The sequence below is a fragment of the Microcaecilia unicolor genome, chromosome 10, assembly GCF_901765095.1.
Source record: "Microcaecilia unicolor chromosome 10, aMicUni1.1, whole genome shotgun sequence".
Taxonomy (NCBI): Eukaryota; Metazoa; Chordata; class Amphibia; order Gymnophiona; family Siphonopidae; genus Microcaecilia; species Microcaecilia unicolor.
Window position 1 is genome coordinate 102,410,142 of NC_044040.1, and position 20,714 is coordinate 102,430,855.

The following is a 20,714-nucleotide window of genomic DNA, read 5'->3' on the forward strand; positions in this document are numbered from 1 at the left end:
GAAGATTTGGGCATGAAGGTCATGAACTTTATTGCTTAGACTGCGAGCATTTGTGGTCATCGCTTTCCATCTACATTTTCTAGTATGTGTTTCGGTTTTAGTGATTTGGGGGTGTCTTTTCTCTTTGAGTACCTTCATATCTTTTTTTTCCACCTTCTTTGCTTTTTCTTTGCAATAAATAAATAAATAAATACGCGACAGTCGGTTTGGGAAGTCGGTGCTGCAGAATCTGTTCAGGGTTTAGAATCCAACTCCACCCTCCTAGGCCCATTTTTGTTCTGTTCCAGGCTGCACTCTCACTTAGTTGTGTTTCTTTTCAGGACAATCTTTGTTATGTCCTCGCTGTTGTGAGGCCCAATTGACCAATGTTCATTGTTTTGAGTGAGCCTGGTTGCTAGGTATACCCCACATGTGAGAACAAGCAGCCTGCTTGTCTTCGGAGAAAATGAAGATACATACCTGTAGCAGGTATTCTCCGAGGACAGTAGGCTGATTGTTCTCACAAACCCGCCTTCCTCCCTTTTGTAGTTGTTGTATGTTGTTTATTTTCTTTTGATTTAACTGAGCGGGAACGCTCATGTGACATGCGGGAAGACTGCTGCGCGGTGCGCGCTGCACGAACGCCAGGAGGCTCTGGAAAGGTTTTTTTAAAATATATTTTGCTTGCAAAATAGCCATCTGATTCCCAGGTCGACACGGACGTTGACTCACATGTGAGAACAATCAGCCTGCTGTCCTTGGAGAATACCTGCTACAGGTATGTATCTTCACTATATTGTTGCTATTTCAGAGATGTGGTTCAACGATTCTCAAGAATGGGATGTGAGCTTACTGGGCTATATTCTCTTTAGGAAGGATAGAGAGGGCCGGAGGAGTGGCGCTGTATATGAGAGACAATATCAGAGCGGCTGAAATATGGGGAAGCTGGGGAAAGGAAGAAGCTTTATGGATAGTCCTGGGAAGAGAAGATGTAACCTGTATCCACACGGGGGTTATCTACAAACCTCCGGCACAAACGGAGAAGCTAGAGAAGGATCTGATAGAAGATATTCAAACGATTGGTATGAAAGGTGAGGTGCTACTGTTGGGATATTTCAACTTAGATGATGTGGATTGGAATATTGCGCCTGCAGAAGTAGAAAGAAGTAGGGAGATTGCGGATGCCCATCAAAGTACCTGCTCAGACAAATGGCTGACGGAACCCATGAGGGAAGGGTCTATGCTGGGTCTAGTGCTCACGAATGGAGGTAATATTTCCAAAATCCGGGTGGGTACCCCTCTATGTAGTAGTGATCATCACACCATATGGTTTGATAAAAGTGCAAAGGCGGAGTGCAGACGCACAAACTCAAAATTACTGGATTTCAGACGTACTGATTTTGATAAAATGGGGGAATACCTAAAGGAGGAGTTGGCGAGGGAACGCATAGTAGAAGTGGAAAATCAGTGGTCAGTGCTAAAGGCTACAATAAATATGGCAACTGATGTTTACGCAAAGAAAGTAAACAAAAACAAGAGAAACAGGAAGCCTATATGGTTCTCCAAACAAGTAGCTGAAAAAATGAGAGCAAAAGAGGCTTTGTTCAAGAAATACTAAAGAACGCAACGAGAGGATCATGGAAAAGATTATCTGATTAAACTGAAAGAAGCGAAGAAGGAAATATGACTGGCGGAAGCGCGAGCGGAAAAAAAAATGTAATGATGTAAAGAGAGGTGACAAGACCTTTTTCAGATATATTGGAGAAAGGAGAAAAGATAGGAATTGCAAAACTGAAAGGTAATGAGTGGCTATGTGGACAGTGATGAAGTTAAAGCAAATGTGCTAAATAATTACTTCTCTTCGGTATTCATATAGGAAAATCCTGGTGAAGTACTGCTGTTGGGTGCCGATGGAATATCTGGGAATGGAGTGGATACTGCGCAGGTTATGGAAGAGTTTATAAACAGCTGGAGAATCTGAAGGTGGACAGCTATGGGGCCGGTTGGGATACATCCCAGGATACTGAGGGAGCTCAGAGGGGGAAGAAGTGGGGAAGCTACAGACCGGTAAGTTTACATCGGTGGTAGGAAAAATAATGGAGTCACTGCTGAAAGAAAGGATAGTTAACTTTCTAGAAGCCAATGGGTTACAGGACCCGAGGCAACATGGGTTTATTAAAGATAAATGCTGCCACATGTAATCTACTTGGATTTCAGCAAAGCCTTTGATATGGTCCCCACAGATGACTCGTGAATAAGCTGAAAGGGTTGAACTTTGGACCAAAAGTGGTGAACTCGATAGGAAACTGGTTGACCGACAGGTGGTAAACTGAATCCGTTTGGAGGAAAGGATGGTGAGCAGTGGAGTTCCTTAGTGGACCGTTCTTGGGCCTATTCTGTTTAATATATTTGTGAGAGATATTGCTGATGGATTGGACTGAAAGGTTTGCTTTTTTTCGGATGAGACAAAGATAGCCAATAGTGTGGATACCCTGGAGGGAGTAGAAACATTGAGAAAGGATCTCCAAAAGTTAGAAGAGTGGTCGAGTGTCTGGCAGTTAAAATTTAATTCTGTAAACTCAGGGGAATATAGCTTAATATCTGAGTACTATCTCTACATACATGTATCACAAAAGTACTCCAATAGCTAAATAACATTACTTTAATTGTTGCAAATACATGTACATGTATTCTCAACAAACATACAGTTTTCTACGGAACTCACTTCCACAAGCCTGTCACACTAACACAGCCACAAGCACTCCAAACGCATACACCTCAATCAAATAATCCAGCTCTATGTAATTAATTGAACAAGCTTGTACTAAAAGTACAAAACAGATGACCCCGCTTAACTTTGACAGACTTGTAAAAAGTTTTTAACATACAGTCATTACAGCCAAAGTCCCAAAGTGGTGACCATGAATCACTATCATAAAGATGGAAACCACTTGATAGTGTCAAAGAGCAGGTAATAAGTGTTTCAAAGTTCAAAATCCAAAACCGGAATCAACGGACTCCGTATTTAAATGGGCAAACTCCAAACTTAAATAATAGATCTTGGTAAGTGCTGAGTGTTCACATATTTCTCCGAGGACAAGCAGGCTGCTTGTTCTCACGATTGGGTGACGTTCACGACAGCCCCAGGATTGGAAGATCTTCCTAGCAACAGAAGTTTGCTAGCTCTCGCGTGATCCATGTGCATCGCGTATGCGCGACTGTCTTCCTGCCCGAACACGAGCGTGCTCGCCAGTCTCTCTTTTTCCGCAGTTCAGAACGGACGTGTATCGCTTGTTCTCTGCCCCAGAGAGGCCCCGCCGCGTTCTTCACCGTGATTTTGCGCCTTTTCGGCTGTTGTCTTCACTCTCGTGTGTTCTCTTAAAAAAAAAAAAAAAAAGAAGTTTCCGCTACTTCATAGTAGTTTTCCTCCATAAATTTTCTTTTTTTTGCGTACCGGTCTTTTCCCCTTTTTCGTGCCTCTTTTTTTGGCATCATTGCGTTTGACCTTGCCTGCGCGATTTTTCCGCCCATGTCATTGAAGCCTGCCAATGGCTTCAAGAAGTGCACGCAGTGCCACTGGACGATCTCGCTAACTGATAGACACGTTTCGTGTCTTCAGTGTCTCGGGGCTGGTCATTGCCCGGATGCCTGTACTTTGTGCCTCCAGCTCAAAAAGAGGACTCAGGCGGCGATCTTGGCTCAGTGGAACATCTTGTTCGGAGCCTAGTCCGGTGTTTTGACGCCGAAGGAGCCAGCGGTACCGAGGTCATCGCCGGTATCGATGTCGGCGTCGGAAGGAGCATCGACGTCTGGAGCACAGGTGATGGCTGTCCAGAGATCCCACGCTGGTAGCAGTGAGCCATCGAGTGGGTCTCCACCTGCCTCGAGGGATCCTGCGGTGGCCCCCCGGGACCGACCTCCTTCGGACCCGGCCCTGAGGCGATGTTTGGATTCCACATCATCCTCGTTGGTACCGGCAGGTACCTCTGGTGTGCTTCGAGCAAAGGCGAAGAAGCACCGCCATCGGTCACCTTCCCGCCATGGTACCGAGAGCTACGGGTCACCAAAGGATTCGGTACCCGTGAAGCGTCGGCACTGGGAGGACTGCTCGCCCTCCATACAAGAGGTGTCGATGCGCTCTGCTCCCGACAGCCCGGTACCGCCTCCACACCCCAGGCAGGTTCTCAGCTCGTCGCCGGTACCGGCCCCACTGCCTTGCTCGACAGCCACTCTGGACGAGCGCCTCAGAGCCATACTTCCAGAAATTCTGGAAGGGCTGCTGCGACCTGCTCCGGTACTGCCGGTACCTGCACTTGCGGTGCCGTCGAGAGATGCGGCAGTTGACTCTCCGCCCGTGGTGCGGACTGCAACGCCGGTACCGCTTGCGGCATCGGCGTCTGCTGCCACCCAGGAGGACTGCCCGCCGACTTCGCTGGAGGGAGCTTCGTTGCCGCCAGCGCGGGAGTCTTCCTCTCTGCACCGCCATCGAGGACCGGGTTCCTCGGCGTCGAGACGGGCTCGGCTTTGGACTGAAGTTCGTGAACTTGTGTCCGATACCGACGGTGAGACCTCGTGGGAGGCGGAGGAGGACACCAGGTATTTCTCTGACGAGTAGTCTTGTGGTTTTCCCTCTTATCCTACCCCTTCGCTAGAGAGAAAGCTCTCTCCCCCTGAGAGTCTGTCTTTCTCATCCTTTGTCCGGGAAATGTCTACGGCCATTCCCTTCCCAGTGGTTACTGAGGATGAGCCCAGGGCTGAGATGTTCGAGGTCCTGGACTATCCTTCACCACCTAAGGAGTCATCCACTGTTCCCCTTCATAATGTCCTGAAACAGACATTGATGGCGAACTGGGCGAAATCATTAAGTAACCCCCACATCCAGGGGCGTGTCCAAGATGGCGACTCATTCCCTAGGTTGAGCGCTCTAAGTGTTCTGGATGTGAACCTCTTTTCTTTTTGAAACGAAAATCTCAATGCCTCATACTAAGAGGAAAGGCGTGGTGAAGAGTACACCGCCGGTGCTCTTAACCTCTACGCCCCTCCTGACAACTTTGGACCGTTTCACCACGAGCTGCCCCCGAGTGACCGGCGTGTTGCAGGCTGCGTCGAGAGAAGTCGAGGCAGGGACTTCCATTTTGGCCATGGAAACATCTCTTTCACCGCCGGACGTTAACACCCCTCCATGTCCTGCCCGCTCGAGAGGGGGGATGTTAGACTCGATCTCTTCGGAAGGCGATAGAGACAGCTCTGAAAATGGCGGCGCCTCCCCAGAATGAGCAGAGGAAACAGCATTGGAGCTTTTTACTCCACAGGAGGTAACGCTGGACTCGATTTGGAAGGCTATCCAAGGTCTGACAATAAAAGTGACGAACACTGCTTGGGAGACTAAACTTCTTGTGAGTAAAGTTAACTCTTTAACTGAAATAGTAGAAAATATCAAAACTGACTGTTCGGAAAACTTTGAGACGATTCAGGCTGAGATAACGACGTTGAAGACTGTAAACACGACTTTAATTAAAGATAAAACAATTATGATGAGGAAAATTGAACAAATTGAAAATTATAACAAACTATTGAATTTAAAGATCCTGAATTTTCCTGTTATAGAAGGTATTGGTCCAATGGAACTATTTCGAAAGTATTTAATTGAGGTACTACAATATTCCCCCTCTCTTATACCTCCTCTAAACAAGATTTTTTATATTTCCTCTTTTAGAAAAAGTCAGGGGGAATTGAACGAAGGATCTCAAGCTGAAGGTGGACATAATTTACAGGACATATCAACATTTCTTGAGCAAACTTTCTCTGTCATATCCCAACGATAAACATTATTAATATCTTTTGTTTTTGAACAAGATAGGAATTCATTGTTTAAACTATACTTCAAGAATTCCACCTTCTGTGGGTCAAGACTTTGGATATATCCTGATGTTACAAAATCCACTCAAGACAGAAGGAAACTATTTCTATCTATGAGAGAGGAAACCCGAGCACTCGGAGCCACTTTCTTGTTGTTTTACCCATGTAAATGTTTAGTTAAATATTCGAATGTTAAATATGTTTTTTTTTAACCACAACAGCTTAAATGTTTTATAGAACAGAAAAAGCTTTCCAATGTGAATCCAGCTTAAGATAATAACGGTTAACATGGAAAATATAATTGGGTAGATTAAATGAGTCAGGCCATTTTCTTTTATTTGTAATTTTCTTTTTAAGATCTCTCTAATTAAATAACTAACCCCCACACTACTGTGGTCTAAGGAAGAGTAGCAAAATTTTGATTTATAATCTTTGTGAGTGGGAAAATATTTTCATTCTTTTTTTTTTTTTTTTTTTTTTTAATTTCTATCTCTGTTTTTCCTTATACAAGATGTTGATGCTTGTAAAATGTTAAATAAATAAAAAGTAACCCCCACATTCCCAAGAAGGTTGAGTCCCAGTATCGGATCCATGGGGACCCGGAGTTGATAAGGACCCAGTTGCCTCATGACTCTGGAGTTGTGGATTTGGCTCTCAAGAAAGCCAAGAGTAGTAGAGATTATGCTTCGGTGCATCCGTGGCGTGAGTCTAAGACTCTGGACTCTTTTGGGAGGAAGGCCTACCATTCTGCTATACTCTTGTCCAAGATTCAGTCCTACCAGCTCTACATGAGCATCCATTTGCGGAACAATGTGCAGCAGCTGGCAGACTTGGTCGACAAGCTCCCGGCGGAGTAGGCCAAACCTTTTCAGGAGGTGGTCAGGCAGCTGAAGGCGTGTAGGAAATTCCTGTCCAGGGGTGCCTACGATTCTTGTGATGTAGCGTCCAGGGCCGCTGCCCAAGGTATAGTGATGCGTAGACTCTCATGGCTGCGTGCCTCTGACCTGGAGAATAGAGTCCAGCAGCAGATATCGGATGCTCCTTGCCGGGTGGATAACATTTTTGGTGAGCGCGTCGAACAGGTGGTAGAGCAGTTCCACCAGCGGGACACCGCATTCGACAAGCTCTCCCACTGGACGCCTTCAGCATCTACCTCTTCAGGTAGACGTTTTTACTGGGGTTGGAATAATGCTCCCTACGCTTACAATAAGCACAGGTACAATCCTCCTTCCCGCCAGCCTACTCAGGCTAAGCCCCAGTGCACTCGCTCCCGTCAACAGCGTGCGACTCCACAGGCCCCTGTGGCTCCCCAGCAAAAGCAAGGGACGGGCTTTTGACTGGCTCCAGGCGAGCATAGCCGAGATAAAAGTGTCTGTGCTGGACGATCTGCCGGTCGGAGGGAAGTTAAAGTTTTTTCACCAAAGGTGGCCTCTTGTAACCTCCGACCAGTGGGTTCTTCAAATAGTCCGGCTAGGATACGCACTCAATTTGACCTGAAAACCTCCAAATTACCCTCCGGGAGCTCAGTCTTTCAGCTTCCAACACAAGCAGGTACTTGCAGAGGAACTCTCCGCCCTTCTCAGCGCCAATGCGATCGAGCCCGTGCCACCCCGGCAAGAAGGACTGGGATTCTATTCCAGGTACTTTCTTGTGGAAAAGAAAACGGGGGATGCGTCCCATCCTAGACCTAAGGGCCATGAACAAATATCTGATCCGAGAAAAGTTCAGGATGCTTTCCCTGGGCACCCTTCTTCCCATGATTCAGAAAAATGATTGGCTATGCTCTCTGGAGATCCGAGAAATTATAGACTGGTGAGTCTGACGTCGGTGCCGGGGAAAATGGTAGTGGCTATTATTAAAACAAAATTACAGAGCACATCTGAGGACATGGATTACTGACACCGAATCAACACGGCTTTTGTGTGGGGAAATCTTGCCTGACCAATTTACTTCAATTCTTTGAAGGAGTAAACAAACATGTGGACAAAGGGGAGCCGGTTGATATCGTGTATCTGGATTTTCAAAAGGCGTTTGACAAGGTACCTCATGAAAGGTTACAGAGGAAATTGGAGGGTCATGGGATAGGAGGAAAAGTCCTATTGTGGATTAAAAACTGGTTGAAGGATAGGAAACAGAGAGTGGGGTTAAATGGGCAGTATTCACAATGGAGAAGGGTAGTTAGTGGGGTTCATCAGGGGTCTATGCTAGGACCACTGCCTTTTAATATATTTATAAATGATTTAGTGATGGGAGTAATTAGCGAGGTAATTAAATTTGCTGATGACACAAAGTTATTCAAAGTCGTTAACTCGCGACAGGATTGTGAACAATTACAGAAGGACCTTACGAGACTGGGACACTGGGCGGCTAAATGGCAGATGACGTTTAATGTGAGCAAGTGCAAGGTGATGCATGTGGGAAAAAGGAACCTGACTTATAGCTACGTCATGCAAGGTTCCACGTTAGGAGTTACGAACCAAGAAAAGAATCTGGGTATCGTCGATAATACACTGAAACCTTCTGCGCAGTGTGCTGCTGCGGCTCGGAAAGCGAATAGAATGTTGGGTATTAGGAAAGCTATGGAAAACAGGTGTGAGGATGTTATAATGCCGTTATATCGCTCCATGGTGCGACCGCATCTTGAGTATTGTGTTCAATTTTGGTCGCCGCATCTCAAGAAAAATATAGTGGAATTGGAAAAGGTGGAGCGAAGGGCGACTAAAATGATAGCGGGGATGGGACGACTTCCCTATGAAGAAAGACTAAGGAGGCTAGGGCTTTTCAGCTTGGAGAAGAGACGGCTGAGGGGACACATGATAGAGGTATATAAAATAATGAGTGGAGTGGAACAGGTGGATGTGAAGCGTCTGTTCACGCTTTCCAAAAATACTAGGACTAGGGGGCATGCGATTAAACTACAGTGTAGTAAATTTAAAACAAATCAATTTTTCTTCACCCAACGTGTAATTAAACTCTGGAGAACTTGGTGAAGGTGGTTAGCTTGGCAGAGTTTAAAAGGGGGTTGGACGGTTTCCTAAAGGACAAGTTCATAAACCACTACTAAATGGACTTGGGAAAAATCCACAATTCCGGGATTAACATGTATAGAATGTTTGTACGTTTGGGAAGCTTGCCAGGTGCCCTTGGCCTGGATTGGCCGCTGTCGTGGACAGGATGCTGGGCTCGATGGACCCTTGGTCTTTTCCCAGTGTGGCATTACTTATGTACTTCTGACTTAAAGGACATCTATACTCACATCCCGATACTGTCAGCTCACAGACAGTATCTTCGATTCCGCCTGGGAGCGCGGCACTTTCAGTACTGTGTGCTTCCCTTTGGCCTCGCTTCTGCGCCCAGGGTGTTCACGAAATGCCTGGCGGTGGTGGTGGCGTCTTTATGCAGACTAGGAGTGCATGTGTTCCCTTATCTCGACGATTGGCTGGTAAAGAACACCTCGTTAGCAGGAGCTCTACAGTCCATGCAGGTGACTTTTCGACTCCTGGAGCTACTAGGGTTTGTGATAAATTATCCAAAGTCTCACCTTCTTCCAGTTCAAAGACTAGAATTCATAGGAGCTCTGCTGGACTCCCAGACTGCTCATGTCTACCTTTCCAAGGCGAGGACAGACGATCTTCTGTCCCTTGTTTCCTGGGTGCGAGCGTCACAGCAGATCACAGCTCGAGAGATGTTGAGATTGCTCGACCAAATGGCCTCCACAGTTTATGTGACTCCCATGGCCCACCTTCACATACGATCAGCTCAATGGACCGTAGCTTCTCAGTGGTTTCAAGCTGCGGGAAATCTAGAGGACGTGATCCAACTGTCCACGAGTTTTCTCACCTCTCTGCATTGGTGGACAATTGGTTCCAATTTGACCCTGGGACTTCCCTTTCAAATTCTTCAGCCACAAAAAGTGCTGACGATGGATGCGTCCCTCCGGGGGTGGGGAGCTCATGTCGATGGGCTTCACACTCAAGGGAGTTGGTCCTTCCAGGAAACAGGTTTTCAGATCAATCTCCTGGAGTTGCGAGCAGTCTGGAACACGTTAAATGCTTTCAGAGATTGACTGTCTCATCAAATTATTCAAATTCAGACAGACAATCAGGTTGCTATGTACTACATCAACAAGCAGGGGGGCACCGGATCTCGCCCCCTGTATCAGGAAGCCGTCAGGTTGTGGCTTTGGGCTCGCCAGCATGGCATGTTTCTCCAAGCCAAGTATCTGGCAGGCGTAAACAACAGTGTGGCCGATAGGTTGAGCAGGATAATTCAACCTCACGAGTGGTCTCTCAATTCGAGAGTAGTAAGCAAGATCTTTCAAGTGTGGGGCACCCCCTTGGTAGATCGTTTTGCCACTCAGGTCAATCACAAGGTTCCTCAGTTCTGTTCCAGACTTCAGTCCCACGGCAGACTAGCGTCTGATGCCTTTCTCCTTCATTGGGGGGAGGTCCTCCTGGTATGTGTATCCTCCCATACCCTTAGTAGGGAAGACTTTGCTGAAACTCAAGCAGGATCATGGGTCCAGGATTCTGATTGCTTCTTTCTGGCCGCATCAGATCTGGTTCCCTCTTCTTCTGGAGTTATCCTCCGAAGAACCGTGGAGATTGGAGTGTTTTCCAATCCTCATCACTCAGAACGAGGGGGGGCTTCTGCATCCCAACCTCTGGTCCCTGGCTCTCACGACGTGGATGTTCAGAGTGTAGAGTTCGCCTCCTTGAGTCTTTCTGAGGGTGTCTCCCCAGTCTTGCTTGCTTCCAGGAAAGATTCCACGAAGAGATGTTGTGCTTTTAAATGGAAGAGATTTGCTGTCTGGTGTGACAGCCAGGCCCTAGATCCTCATTCTTGTCCTAGACAGACCCTGCTTGAATACCTTCTGCACTTGTCCGAGTCTGGTCTTAAAACCAACTCTGTAAGAGTTCACATTATTGCAATTAGTGCTTTCCATTATCGTGTAGAGGGTAAGCCTATCTCGGGACAGCCTTTAGTTGTTCGCTTCATGAGAGGTTTGCTTTTGTCAAAGCCCCCTATCAAACCTCCACCAGTGTCATTGGATCTGAATGTCGTTCTCACCCAGTTGATGAAACCTCCTTTTGAGCCACTGAATTCTTGCCATCTGAAGTACTTGACCTGGAAGGCCATTTTCTTGGTGGCAGACACTTCTGCTCTTAGAGTCAGTGAGCTTCAGGCCTTAGTAGCTCATGCTCATTATACCAAATTTCATCATAACAGAGTAGTCCTCTGCACTCACCCTAAGTTCTTGCCAAAGGTGGTGTCGGAGTTCCATCTTAACCAGTCAATTGTCTTGCCAACATTCTTTCCCCGGCCTCATACCCGCCGTGGTGAGGACAGGTTGCACACTTTGGACTGTAAGAGAGCATTGGCCTTTTATGTGTAGCGGACAAAACCCTATCGACAGTCCGCCCAGCTGTTTGTTTTGATCCCAACAGGATGGGAGTTGACATCGGAAAACGCACCATCTCAAATTGGCTAGCAGATTGCATTTCCTTCACTTATGCCCAAGCTGGGCTGACTTTGTAGGGCCATGTCATGTCTCACAATGTTAGAGCCATGGCTCCGTCAGTGGCTCACTTGAAGTCAGCCTCCATTGAAAAGATTTGCAAGGCTGCAACATGGTCATCAGTCCACACATTCACATCTCACTGCTAACTTCAGCAGGATACCCAATGCGATAGTCGGTTTGGGCAGTCGGTGCTGCAGAATCTGTTCGGGGTTTAGAATCCAACTCCACCCTCCTAGGCGCATTTATGTTCTGTGCCAGGCTGCACTCTCACTTAGTTGTGTTTGTTTTCAGGTCAATCTCAGTTATGTCCTCGCAGTTGCGAGGTCCAATTGACCAATGTTCGTTGTTTTGAGTGTACCTTTGTGCTAGGCATACCCAACACATAAGAATATGGAGCCTGTTTGTCCTTGGAGAAAATGAAGATACTTACCTGTAGCAGGTATTCTTCGAGGACAGCAGGCTCCATATTCTTACAATCCTCCCACCTCCCCATTGGAGTCGTCTGCTTTTATCTTCTTCTTTTTCTATATAACTAGTTCAATGACGCTCGCGTCGTGTGCGGGAAGCGGCTCGCGCATGCGCGGTGCGCTCGGGCCTGCACGGGCGAGCACTCTACAAACTTCTAGTTTTTTCTAAAGAAAAGTTCCGTTCTCCTGGGCCGTCGCGGATGACGACCCAAACGTAAGAATATGGAGTCTGCTGGCCTTGGAGAATTCCTGCTACAGGTAAGTGTCTTCATTTTAACCTATGCGGGTGATTATGCTCAGAACAAGACCCATTTGAGAAAACTATTAAGCAAACTCAAACATACATTAACTTAATAAGCAAACGAAACAAGCTAGTCTGGTTTGTGAATTTCCCTGAAGTACACTGTAAAGAATTTAAATTAGTTACCAGTGAGCTAGAAAAAAATAGAAAATAAATCCAAAGTTTTAGAGAGTATTAGATTTGAATGCCAGATAAATGGACTGTCTAGAAAAGTTTTTTTTAACTATTTATAGTAGTAGTAGTAGTAAGTCATTTGTGATCTATTTGGTCCTCGTTGGGAATGCAAAGCTTTAGAATTATTGCTCAAACTATTTTATTAGCACAATTAGATTATTGGAATTCTATATAATTCAATCTCATTAAAATTAGAGGAGATTATAGCTGTTGCAAAGTATTGCTGCAAAATTCATTTTTAAATGTGTTTAAAAGAACGATGCTGATTATAAATAGACTTCATTGGCTTTTGGTAAACTCACGTGTTTATTTTAAAATCGCATGTTTGGTTTTAAATGTTTCTATGGTGAGAAAGCCGGGTGTTTGTTTCTATTCCCTATTAATTGATTAAATTCAATACAGAGGCAGATATTTGATTTGGATTTCCCTTCCATGAAGAATATTCACCTAAAATCTATTGAAGGCAAACTTTTGTCTACCAGGATACGAAAATCTAGAATGATACCTCTCAAATTAGACAATTATCATCCTATTTGCATTTTAGAAGGGCTTTAAACACATTTTTGTTTTCCAGGATTAAACACTGAATATAAATAATTCTGATGAAACTTGTAATTCCCTCTTTAATCTAGATAATTACCATCTTTCTTGTATACTAGAATAACTAAAAAATGCTCTATCTTAAGGATGAATTGCTATATTTTAAATGATTTCCTAGCAAAATTATTTTTTAGTTCCCTTCATTGAGAAGTTACTTTTTACTGTCATCTACTGAATTATTTAGGATAAACGTGGAATATAAGACTTAGTATAGAATAGAATAATTTTTAGGTTTTTGTGACATCAATTCAAAATCTGCAGATCTATGAGGGTTTGATACTGAGAAACCTGAGATAGGGAACACATTAATCTCTTTGGCGCAATAAGAATTGGAAGAAAAGAGGGAGTGAGAGGGCCACAATATTACATGTGAATTGGGAGGCAGGAGCAGTGGCAATTGGGTCATTGTTGAGGTGCAACACTGGTAGTAGGAGATGGTAGAGTGAACATGGTTTGGGGTGTGAACATGTGGTGGCATTGTTTGGGTAGGAGGAAGCTGTGACAGTGATGTGGAAGATTAGTGCATGCACTACTACTACTACTTACCATTTCTATAGCGCTACTAGCACTGAGGGCAAGATGCATCAACCAAACGTAAAAGAATCTACGAAGAATGCACTAAAAACACACCTCAGAAATGTTTGGTGCGGTATTCAAAAGTCGGATGCATGAAAGTTTCGCTAATCTGGTGCAATCCCCTGTAGCGGAATAGGAAACGCGCACAGAAAGCACACGTTATTGGCATGGCTAATGTGCGTAAGAATTTAAAAAAAAACACGTCATTTATGGACGTCCTTGCCCTAAGTCGCCGCTGCTCCCCGCTTCACAAAAATCGAGGTCGCCGCTGCTCCCCGCTTCCCCCTTCATCAAAAAATCAAAACTTTAAGCTGCCCCACCCCCTCCTTTCCTATCTTTCTCCCCAGCTCTGCCTCCCGCCATCCTCCGCCCCCGTGCCCCACCCTTGCCTCCCCCCCCTGAGGTCATCGCCACCACTCCCCTCCGTCTTACTGGGCCCGCGCAGCTCCTCTCACCTCTGTGTGAAGGCGCTACATGGGCAAGAACAAAAGCTGATCGCCTCTTCACTGAGTCTTCGGACGTCCCTCCTTTCCTCCTGGGCTCCACCCTTGTCTGACGTAAGTAACCTACGTCAGACGAGGGCAGACCCAGGAGGAAAGGAGGGACGTCCGAAGACTCAGGGAAGAGGCGATCAGCTGTTCTTGCCCGTGTAGCGCCTTCACACAGAGGTGATAGACGCGCGGGCTGGTAAGACGGAGGGGGGTCCGGTGGAGGGGGGAGCTGTGTCGACTATCTCAGGGGGTGCGGCTGGGGGTGGGGCACGGGGGCGGAGGATGGCGGAAGGCGGAGCTGGAGAGAAAGAGAGGAAAGGAGAGGGGCCGGGGCAGCTTAAAATTTTGATTTTTTTGATGCAGGGGGAAGCGGGGAGCAGCGGCGACCTCGGGCGGGGTGGGGGGGGCAAGGCCATCCATAAAGAATGGTCCTGACAAGCGCCTTTGTCCCCTCCCAATCCTTTTTTTTTACATTTGGATTAATGCAGGGGGAGCGGGGAGCAGCGGTGAACTCGGGCATCAATAAAGTACGCTCCTGGCGAGTGTTTTTGCCCCCTTCACAATTTTTTTTTTGTTTTTACATTAAAGTTTTAGCCGGGCAGCCGCAACGAGAGGTACAGACCTCTCGTTAGCTTTCTGGTAGTTTTCCTGCGTTAGGGCAAGTGGAAAACTTTAGTTCATCTCATTTCAATAGGGTTTCTACACAATTTGCTCATCTGCATTCCGTTTTCGTTTACTGCTACCATCGTCGGAAATTGGGCTTTAATGCATGCCAGGGTAGGAAAACTGTTCGTTAAAGGGTCATTAACTTTAAGACATTGGAGGTTGATACTATTATACTTTATTATGTAAATGATGTTACTCTTTTTCTTTTGTCAATAATATCACAATAATATATCAGCTTGTTGGAGGGGAAGAATGGGGAAGGGAGGGAGGGGAGAAAGGGGAACATGGGGGGGGGGGGGGAAAATTATTACAAAAATGTTGTTGATATATTTAGTTGACTGCGATGTATATATACTCATTTTGGTGTTGTATAATGGTCTGTTATTACGATAATACAATAAAAAAGTTGAAACATAAAAAAGGGTCATTAACTTGTTCGTTATGTTTAGTGCATGTTGCCCTAGGTCTTATTTTGGTTGTAGGTAAATACACTTTGTCAAATCAAGCCTGTGGAGAGTGTCAAAAAAGATGTATTTTGAATCTTAATTCATAAACGCAGTGTAGGCGCTATATGTGCCTTTACAAAATAGGGATCCAGAGCAAGCCTCATTAGCACACACATCATCTTGCACAAATTAATACATGCTCTGTACAAAGTGTACATGCCCTCTCCCCCAATGTCTGGGAAATACCCTTATGCAGACCAAGTAAAAGTTGATGTGTTTACCTTTTTGCAACATATACTGGCACAGAATTTCGTAAAACTTTTTCTACCTGTAATACATACTTCCTTTGTAAAAATTTAAGCCTTTGGTTTGGGAACACTAAAAGAGGGAGGTTGATAAATCCATAATGCTAATGTTTGTATTTTAATAGTACGTTTATCTTGTCTAGATTTAGAATCTGAGAAGAAGCTGGCTTATATTCGACATGAAACGAGATTTCACATCCTGAACCTCCTCATCACTTCACTGGAGCTGAATCCACCCAACCTGGCCTTATACCTTTTGGGCTATGAGTTGAAGAAACCTGTCAGTATCACCAATCTGCAGGATCCAGGTATTGAATAGGGACCTATTGTTTCTTCAGTGCCAACAGTATGTTATGTCTTGTGATCGATTTTTGATGGTGCAACTTGGAAACTCCAGCTACCTTTCTGAGCCCAGTAAAGTCCTTGATGCAGAATACAAAATGGGACACTTCAGCGGACCTGTATGGCTGGTTATAAGTGACGAGCAGCTTGAACAATATTTAGCTAAGTTCACTAAGGGCCAGATACACAAAGCTTACTGTGCTGTTAGCATTTGCTTTAGACTGGTTCTAGCCAGTCTAAAGCAAGCGATATATAGCTAGCAATGCACAAAGGGGTTTTCTGTGTATTACAGTGAACTCGTTAGTATTCTAATGAGCAATCTGGGGGATACACAGATCTAGAGAAGCCGTAATTTAACAAGCAAATTTTATGGCTGCTTTGGAAGTGTTAGAGAGGAGGGAAGCACATGTAGGCAGCTTTCTACCTCTCACCTCCTGGCACCCCCTCCCCCTCACAGCATCTACCTGGACGAGCCCCACCCCCTTAAGTTTCCCTGGTGGTCGAGTGGACCAGATCTCACCTCCCATGCCCTCGCTCACTCCTGTACCTTTACAAGGTAGAAGCAGGAGGGCAGGAGCAAAAACTCTTCCCTCCTTCCTTGGGCCTGCCCAGAACAAAATGGTGGCACCCAGGCTCTGACAGTGCAATCTGGATGCACTGGGCGGGGCCAAACATGTAAGGAAAAAAAGTCCTTATATGGCATTTTGCCCCATCAGTGCATCCTAGAATGCACTGGGCAGGGCCTGGGTGTTGCCCGAGGCAGGAAGGAGGAGCAGTTACTCCTGCCCACACCTTGTAAAGGTACAGGTAGGGGTGTTGGGGAAGGGTGGGTGTGCACACCCGGAGGGAAGGGGTCCGGTTCCCTGGACCATCAGGGAAATTTTAAAAAAATAATCTGGTTGGGTTTGGGGTTCGAGAGACAGGTGTGTCGGGGTGGGTCAGAAGTCTGTGAGGTGTCTTTGTGGGGGGGGGGGGGGGGGGGGGAGATTCAGCAAGAAAACTGTCAGGAGACGCAGTGATGGTGCTGGTGGGAGGTGTGTTTGGGGTTCCTGTGCATCAGAGCTGTCAAATGCAAACAGCAAGTGATGCACAAAGGGAGATCTGTGCAGCTCGTGTGTATACAGTCCCCTTTATGCATTGCTTACTGTTTGCGAGTCACAAAATTTTACCAAGGCAGCTGTTTTTTATGGCTGCCTTTGTGCATCGGGCCTTAAATTTACTGTTCGTTTGTTTTTTGATTGATTGAAGCACTAGCACTACATTTGAAGTGGGTATCGTCTTACTTGATTTAGGACATCGGGACTAGAGAACATATTAAATATTATTATTTATTTGGATTTTCAGTAGTAGTTCAAGGTGAGTTACATCAGGTACACTGGATATTTCTCTGTCCCAGGAAGGCTCACAGTCTAAGTTTGTACCTGAGGCAATGGAGGGTGAAGTGACTTGCCCAAGATCACAAGGAGCAGCAGTGGGATTTGAAATGGCCACCTCTGGATTTCAGGACTGGTGCTGTAACCACTAGGCCACTCCTCCACTCCATATATTTATTTATATCACAGTGTTGTTTATTAATTGATGTAGCACTGTTTAGGAATTGTTATAGCTCTACATATAGTATTTCAGCATATAAGCAACTGGAAGTTGCCGTTTAGTTATTGTTACTGAAACATCTCTCTCCACATATTTCATAAGTCTCAGGGATCCTTTTTTATTGGTTTAGTAGAGGATATATATACACATCTTTGGGCGATAACGGTATGCTAGTGCCAATTAGAATGCTTTCATAACATAGAAAATGACAGCAGATAAAGACCATATGGCCTATCCATTCTTCGAGGACAAGCAGGCTGGACATCACCACGCATGGGTTGTCGTCTGCGACGGCCCAGGAGCTCCGGAATTTAACAAAAAAAGTTCGAGAAGCAGCGTGACGGTCGCGGGGACCACGCATTGCGCATGCACGAGTGACTTCCCGCCTGTACGCTTCCCTCAGTTTCCTTTTTGCCGCTCCTCGCGTTGTTTGGCCCAGGAGACGTTTTAGCGTCGCGTTTACGCGATCCTGTTTTCTTTTTCTTATTTTATTTTATTTTCTTCTTCGTTAAAAAAAACAAAAACAACCACCTTAGTTTTCCTAGTTTTTTTTTCCTTCAAGTTTCATTTCTCCCTTCAGTGGCCGCCCGGTCGAGTTCCTTCCCTTTTTGTGCCTTCTCTTCGGCACCATCGAGCCGTTTGATTTTTCGTCCGCTATTTTTCCTCCCATGTCATCGAGGACTCCCAGCGGCTTCAAACGCTGTTCCCGCTGCAACCGGACCAGCTCGTCGACCGATCCTCACGCTTGGTGTCTCCAGTGCCTCGGTCCCGGCCATCTACCTGCTTCGTGTAAGCTTTGTAAATTGATGAAAAAGCGGACCCAGGTGTCTCGAGAGGCTCAGCGTGAGAAGCTTTTTCCTGATTGGTCCGGACCTTCGACGTCGGCATCGACATTGGTACCGAGGTCGACGACATTGACATCGGCGTCGAGGGAAGCGGCATCGAGAGTCCAGGTAATGGCTGCCGAGACACCTGTTACCGCTGGGAGCAGCGAGGCATTGAGTGGGTCTCCACCCGTCTCGAGGCCTACTGCTATGCAGGCCCACCGGGACCGATCTGAGTCGGACCCGGCCTCGAAGAGGCGTGAGGGTTCCACGTCCTCTTCATCGCAACCAAGGAGTGTCGATGACGGGCTTCGAGCGAAGGCTAAGAAGCGTCGCCATCGATCTCCCTCCCGTCACGGTACCGGGAGCTCCGGGGAGCCGAGGGAGTCGGCACCCGAGAAGCACCGGCACCAGGAGGACCGCTCCCCCTCCATTCAGGAGGTGCTGACGTGTCGGCCGTCTGGCAGCCAAGTACCGGCTCTCGAACCTCATCTGATTTTGGCATCGACTCCTGCACCGGTCCCCCAGCTTGTTCCAATGGCAGCCCTTGGTGAGTGTCTCCGGGCCATGCTTCCAGGTCTTTTGGAAGGGATGATCTGTCCTTCTGCCTCGGTACCGCAGGTGCTTGCGTCTGCGGTGCCTATTGCTGAGACGGCGCCTGGCCCATCTCCTGTGTGGAGGTCTCCGCCCTCGGTACCACTTGCGGTGCCTGAGCCGACTGCCACCCGGGTGGAATCTCCCGCGACATTGGTGGAGGCAGCTTCGCCGGAGTCCAGGCAGGGCTCCACTTCTTGATGCCCTTCACTAGGACATCGTTCCTCCAGGTCGAGGCAGGATCTGGTTCGGGCTGCTCTTCGTGAGCTATTGTCCGATTCCGAACAGGAGCACTCATGGAGTGAAGAGGAAGACCCCAGATGTTTTTCGGAGGAAGATTCTCAGGGACTTCCATCTGATCCCACTCCACCTATTGAGGTTAGACAATCTCCACCTGTGTCTCTCCTTCTCTTGTGAGGGAAATGTCTAGGGATATTCCTTTTCCCATGGAGGCTGTGGATGAGCCCAGGGCCGAGATGTTCGAGGTCCTAGATTATTCTTCTCCACCAAAAGAGGTTGCAACGGCCCCCCTGCACAATACACTCAGGGAAGTGATGTTGCGGAATTGGTCTTTCCCTCTATCTAATTCAGTTGTCAACAAGAAGTCCGAGTCCCAGTACAGAGTCCATGGTGAGCCTGTGATGGTGAAGGCCCAACTGCCTCACGATTCCATGGTGGTGGACTCTGCCCTCAGAAGATCCAAGAGAGTCTAGAACCTTGGATTTTTTTTGGGAGGCGTACGTATCAGGCCGGAATGCTCGCCGCCAAGATTCAAACATACCAGCTGTACACCAGCATCCGCTTACAGAACTCGATAAAGCAACTGTCCAGTTTGGTTGAAGCTCTTCCTCCTGAGCTTGCTGAACCTTTTCACCAGGTGGTCAGGCAGCAGAAGGCATGTTGCAAATTCCTGGCCAGGGGAGCTTTTTGATTCTTTGACGCTGCATCCCGGGCGGCTGCTGAAGGTATCGTGATGCGCAGACTCTCCTGGCTGCGTGTCTCGGACCAGGATCAGAAGACCCAGCACCGTATGGCGGATGTTCCTTGCCGGGGGGGACAATCTTTTTGGAGAGTAGGTTGAGGACATGGTTGATTCCCTCAAAAAGCATCATGATGCTATGGATTCTCTCACCTGTCGGACACCTTCGGCTACTGCCTCCTCCTCTAGGAGGTTTTTTTGAAGGGAGGCGGAGTGCTCCCTATTCCTTTGGCAGGCGTAGGTACACGCCTACTTCCAGACAGCCTGTTCAGGCTAGGCCCCAGCAACCCCGCTCTCGTCAGCGGCGTGCACTTCAGGCCCCTGCGGTTCCCCAGCAAAAGCAGGGGACAGGCTTTTTACTGGCTCCAGAGAAGCATAGCCGACATCAAGGTATCAGTGCCGGACGATCTTCCTGTCGGAGGGAGGCTTATATTTTTCACCAAAGGTGGCCTCTGATAACCTCCAACAGGTGGGTTCTTCAAATAGTCCGGTCCGGATACGCTGTCAATCTGAATCAACACCTCCAAATTGTCCACCGGTAGCTCAATCCTTCAGGTCCCACCAAAAGCAGGTACTTGCAGAGGAACTCTCCGCCCTTCTCAGCGGCAATGCGGTCGAGCCCGTTCCACCCGGGCAAGAAGGGCTGGGATTCTATTCCAGGTACTTCCTTGTGGAAAAGAAAACAGGGGGGATGCGTCCCATCAGACCTGAGGGGACTGAACAAATTCCTGGTCCGAGAAAAGTTCAGGATGCTTTCCCTAGGCACCCTTCTCCCCATGATTCAGGAAAACGACTGGCTATGCTCTTCTCTAGACTTGAAGGATGCCTACACTCACATCTCGGTGCTTCCAGCTCACAGGCAGTACCTCAGATTTCGCTTGGGAACTCAGCATTTTCAGTACTGCGTGCTGCCCTTTGGTCTTGCATCTGCGCCCAGAGTATTCACAAAATGCTTGGCAGTTGTCGCAGCATCGCTACGCAGACTGGGAGTGCATGT

The 20,714-nt window shown here is 47.0% G+C and overlaps 1 protein-coding gene across 1 annotated transcript in view; it reads left to right on the forward strand.

The window, feature by feature from the left end:
* NUP205 (nucleoporin 205) overlaps positions 1-20,714 on the forward strand; it is a 1,281,456-nt gene that overhangs the window by 462,113 nt on the left and 798,629 nt on the right. Inside the window, exon 18 of the mRNA XM_030216143.1 lies at positions 15,529-15,693. Coding sequence (XP_030072003.1) covers positions 15,529-15,693 — 165 coding nt within the window. The remainder of the gene's footprint in view (positions 1-15,528; positions 15,694-20,714) is intronic.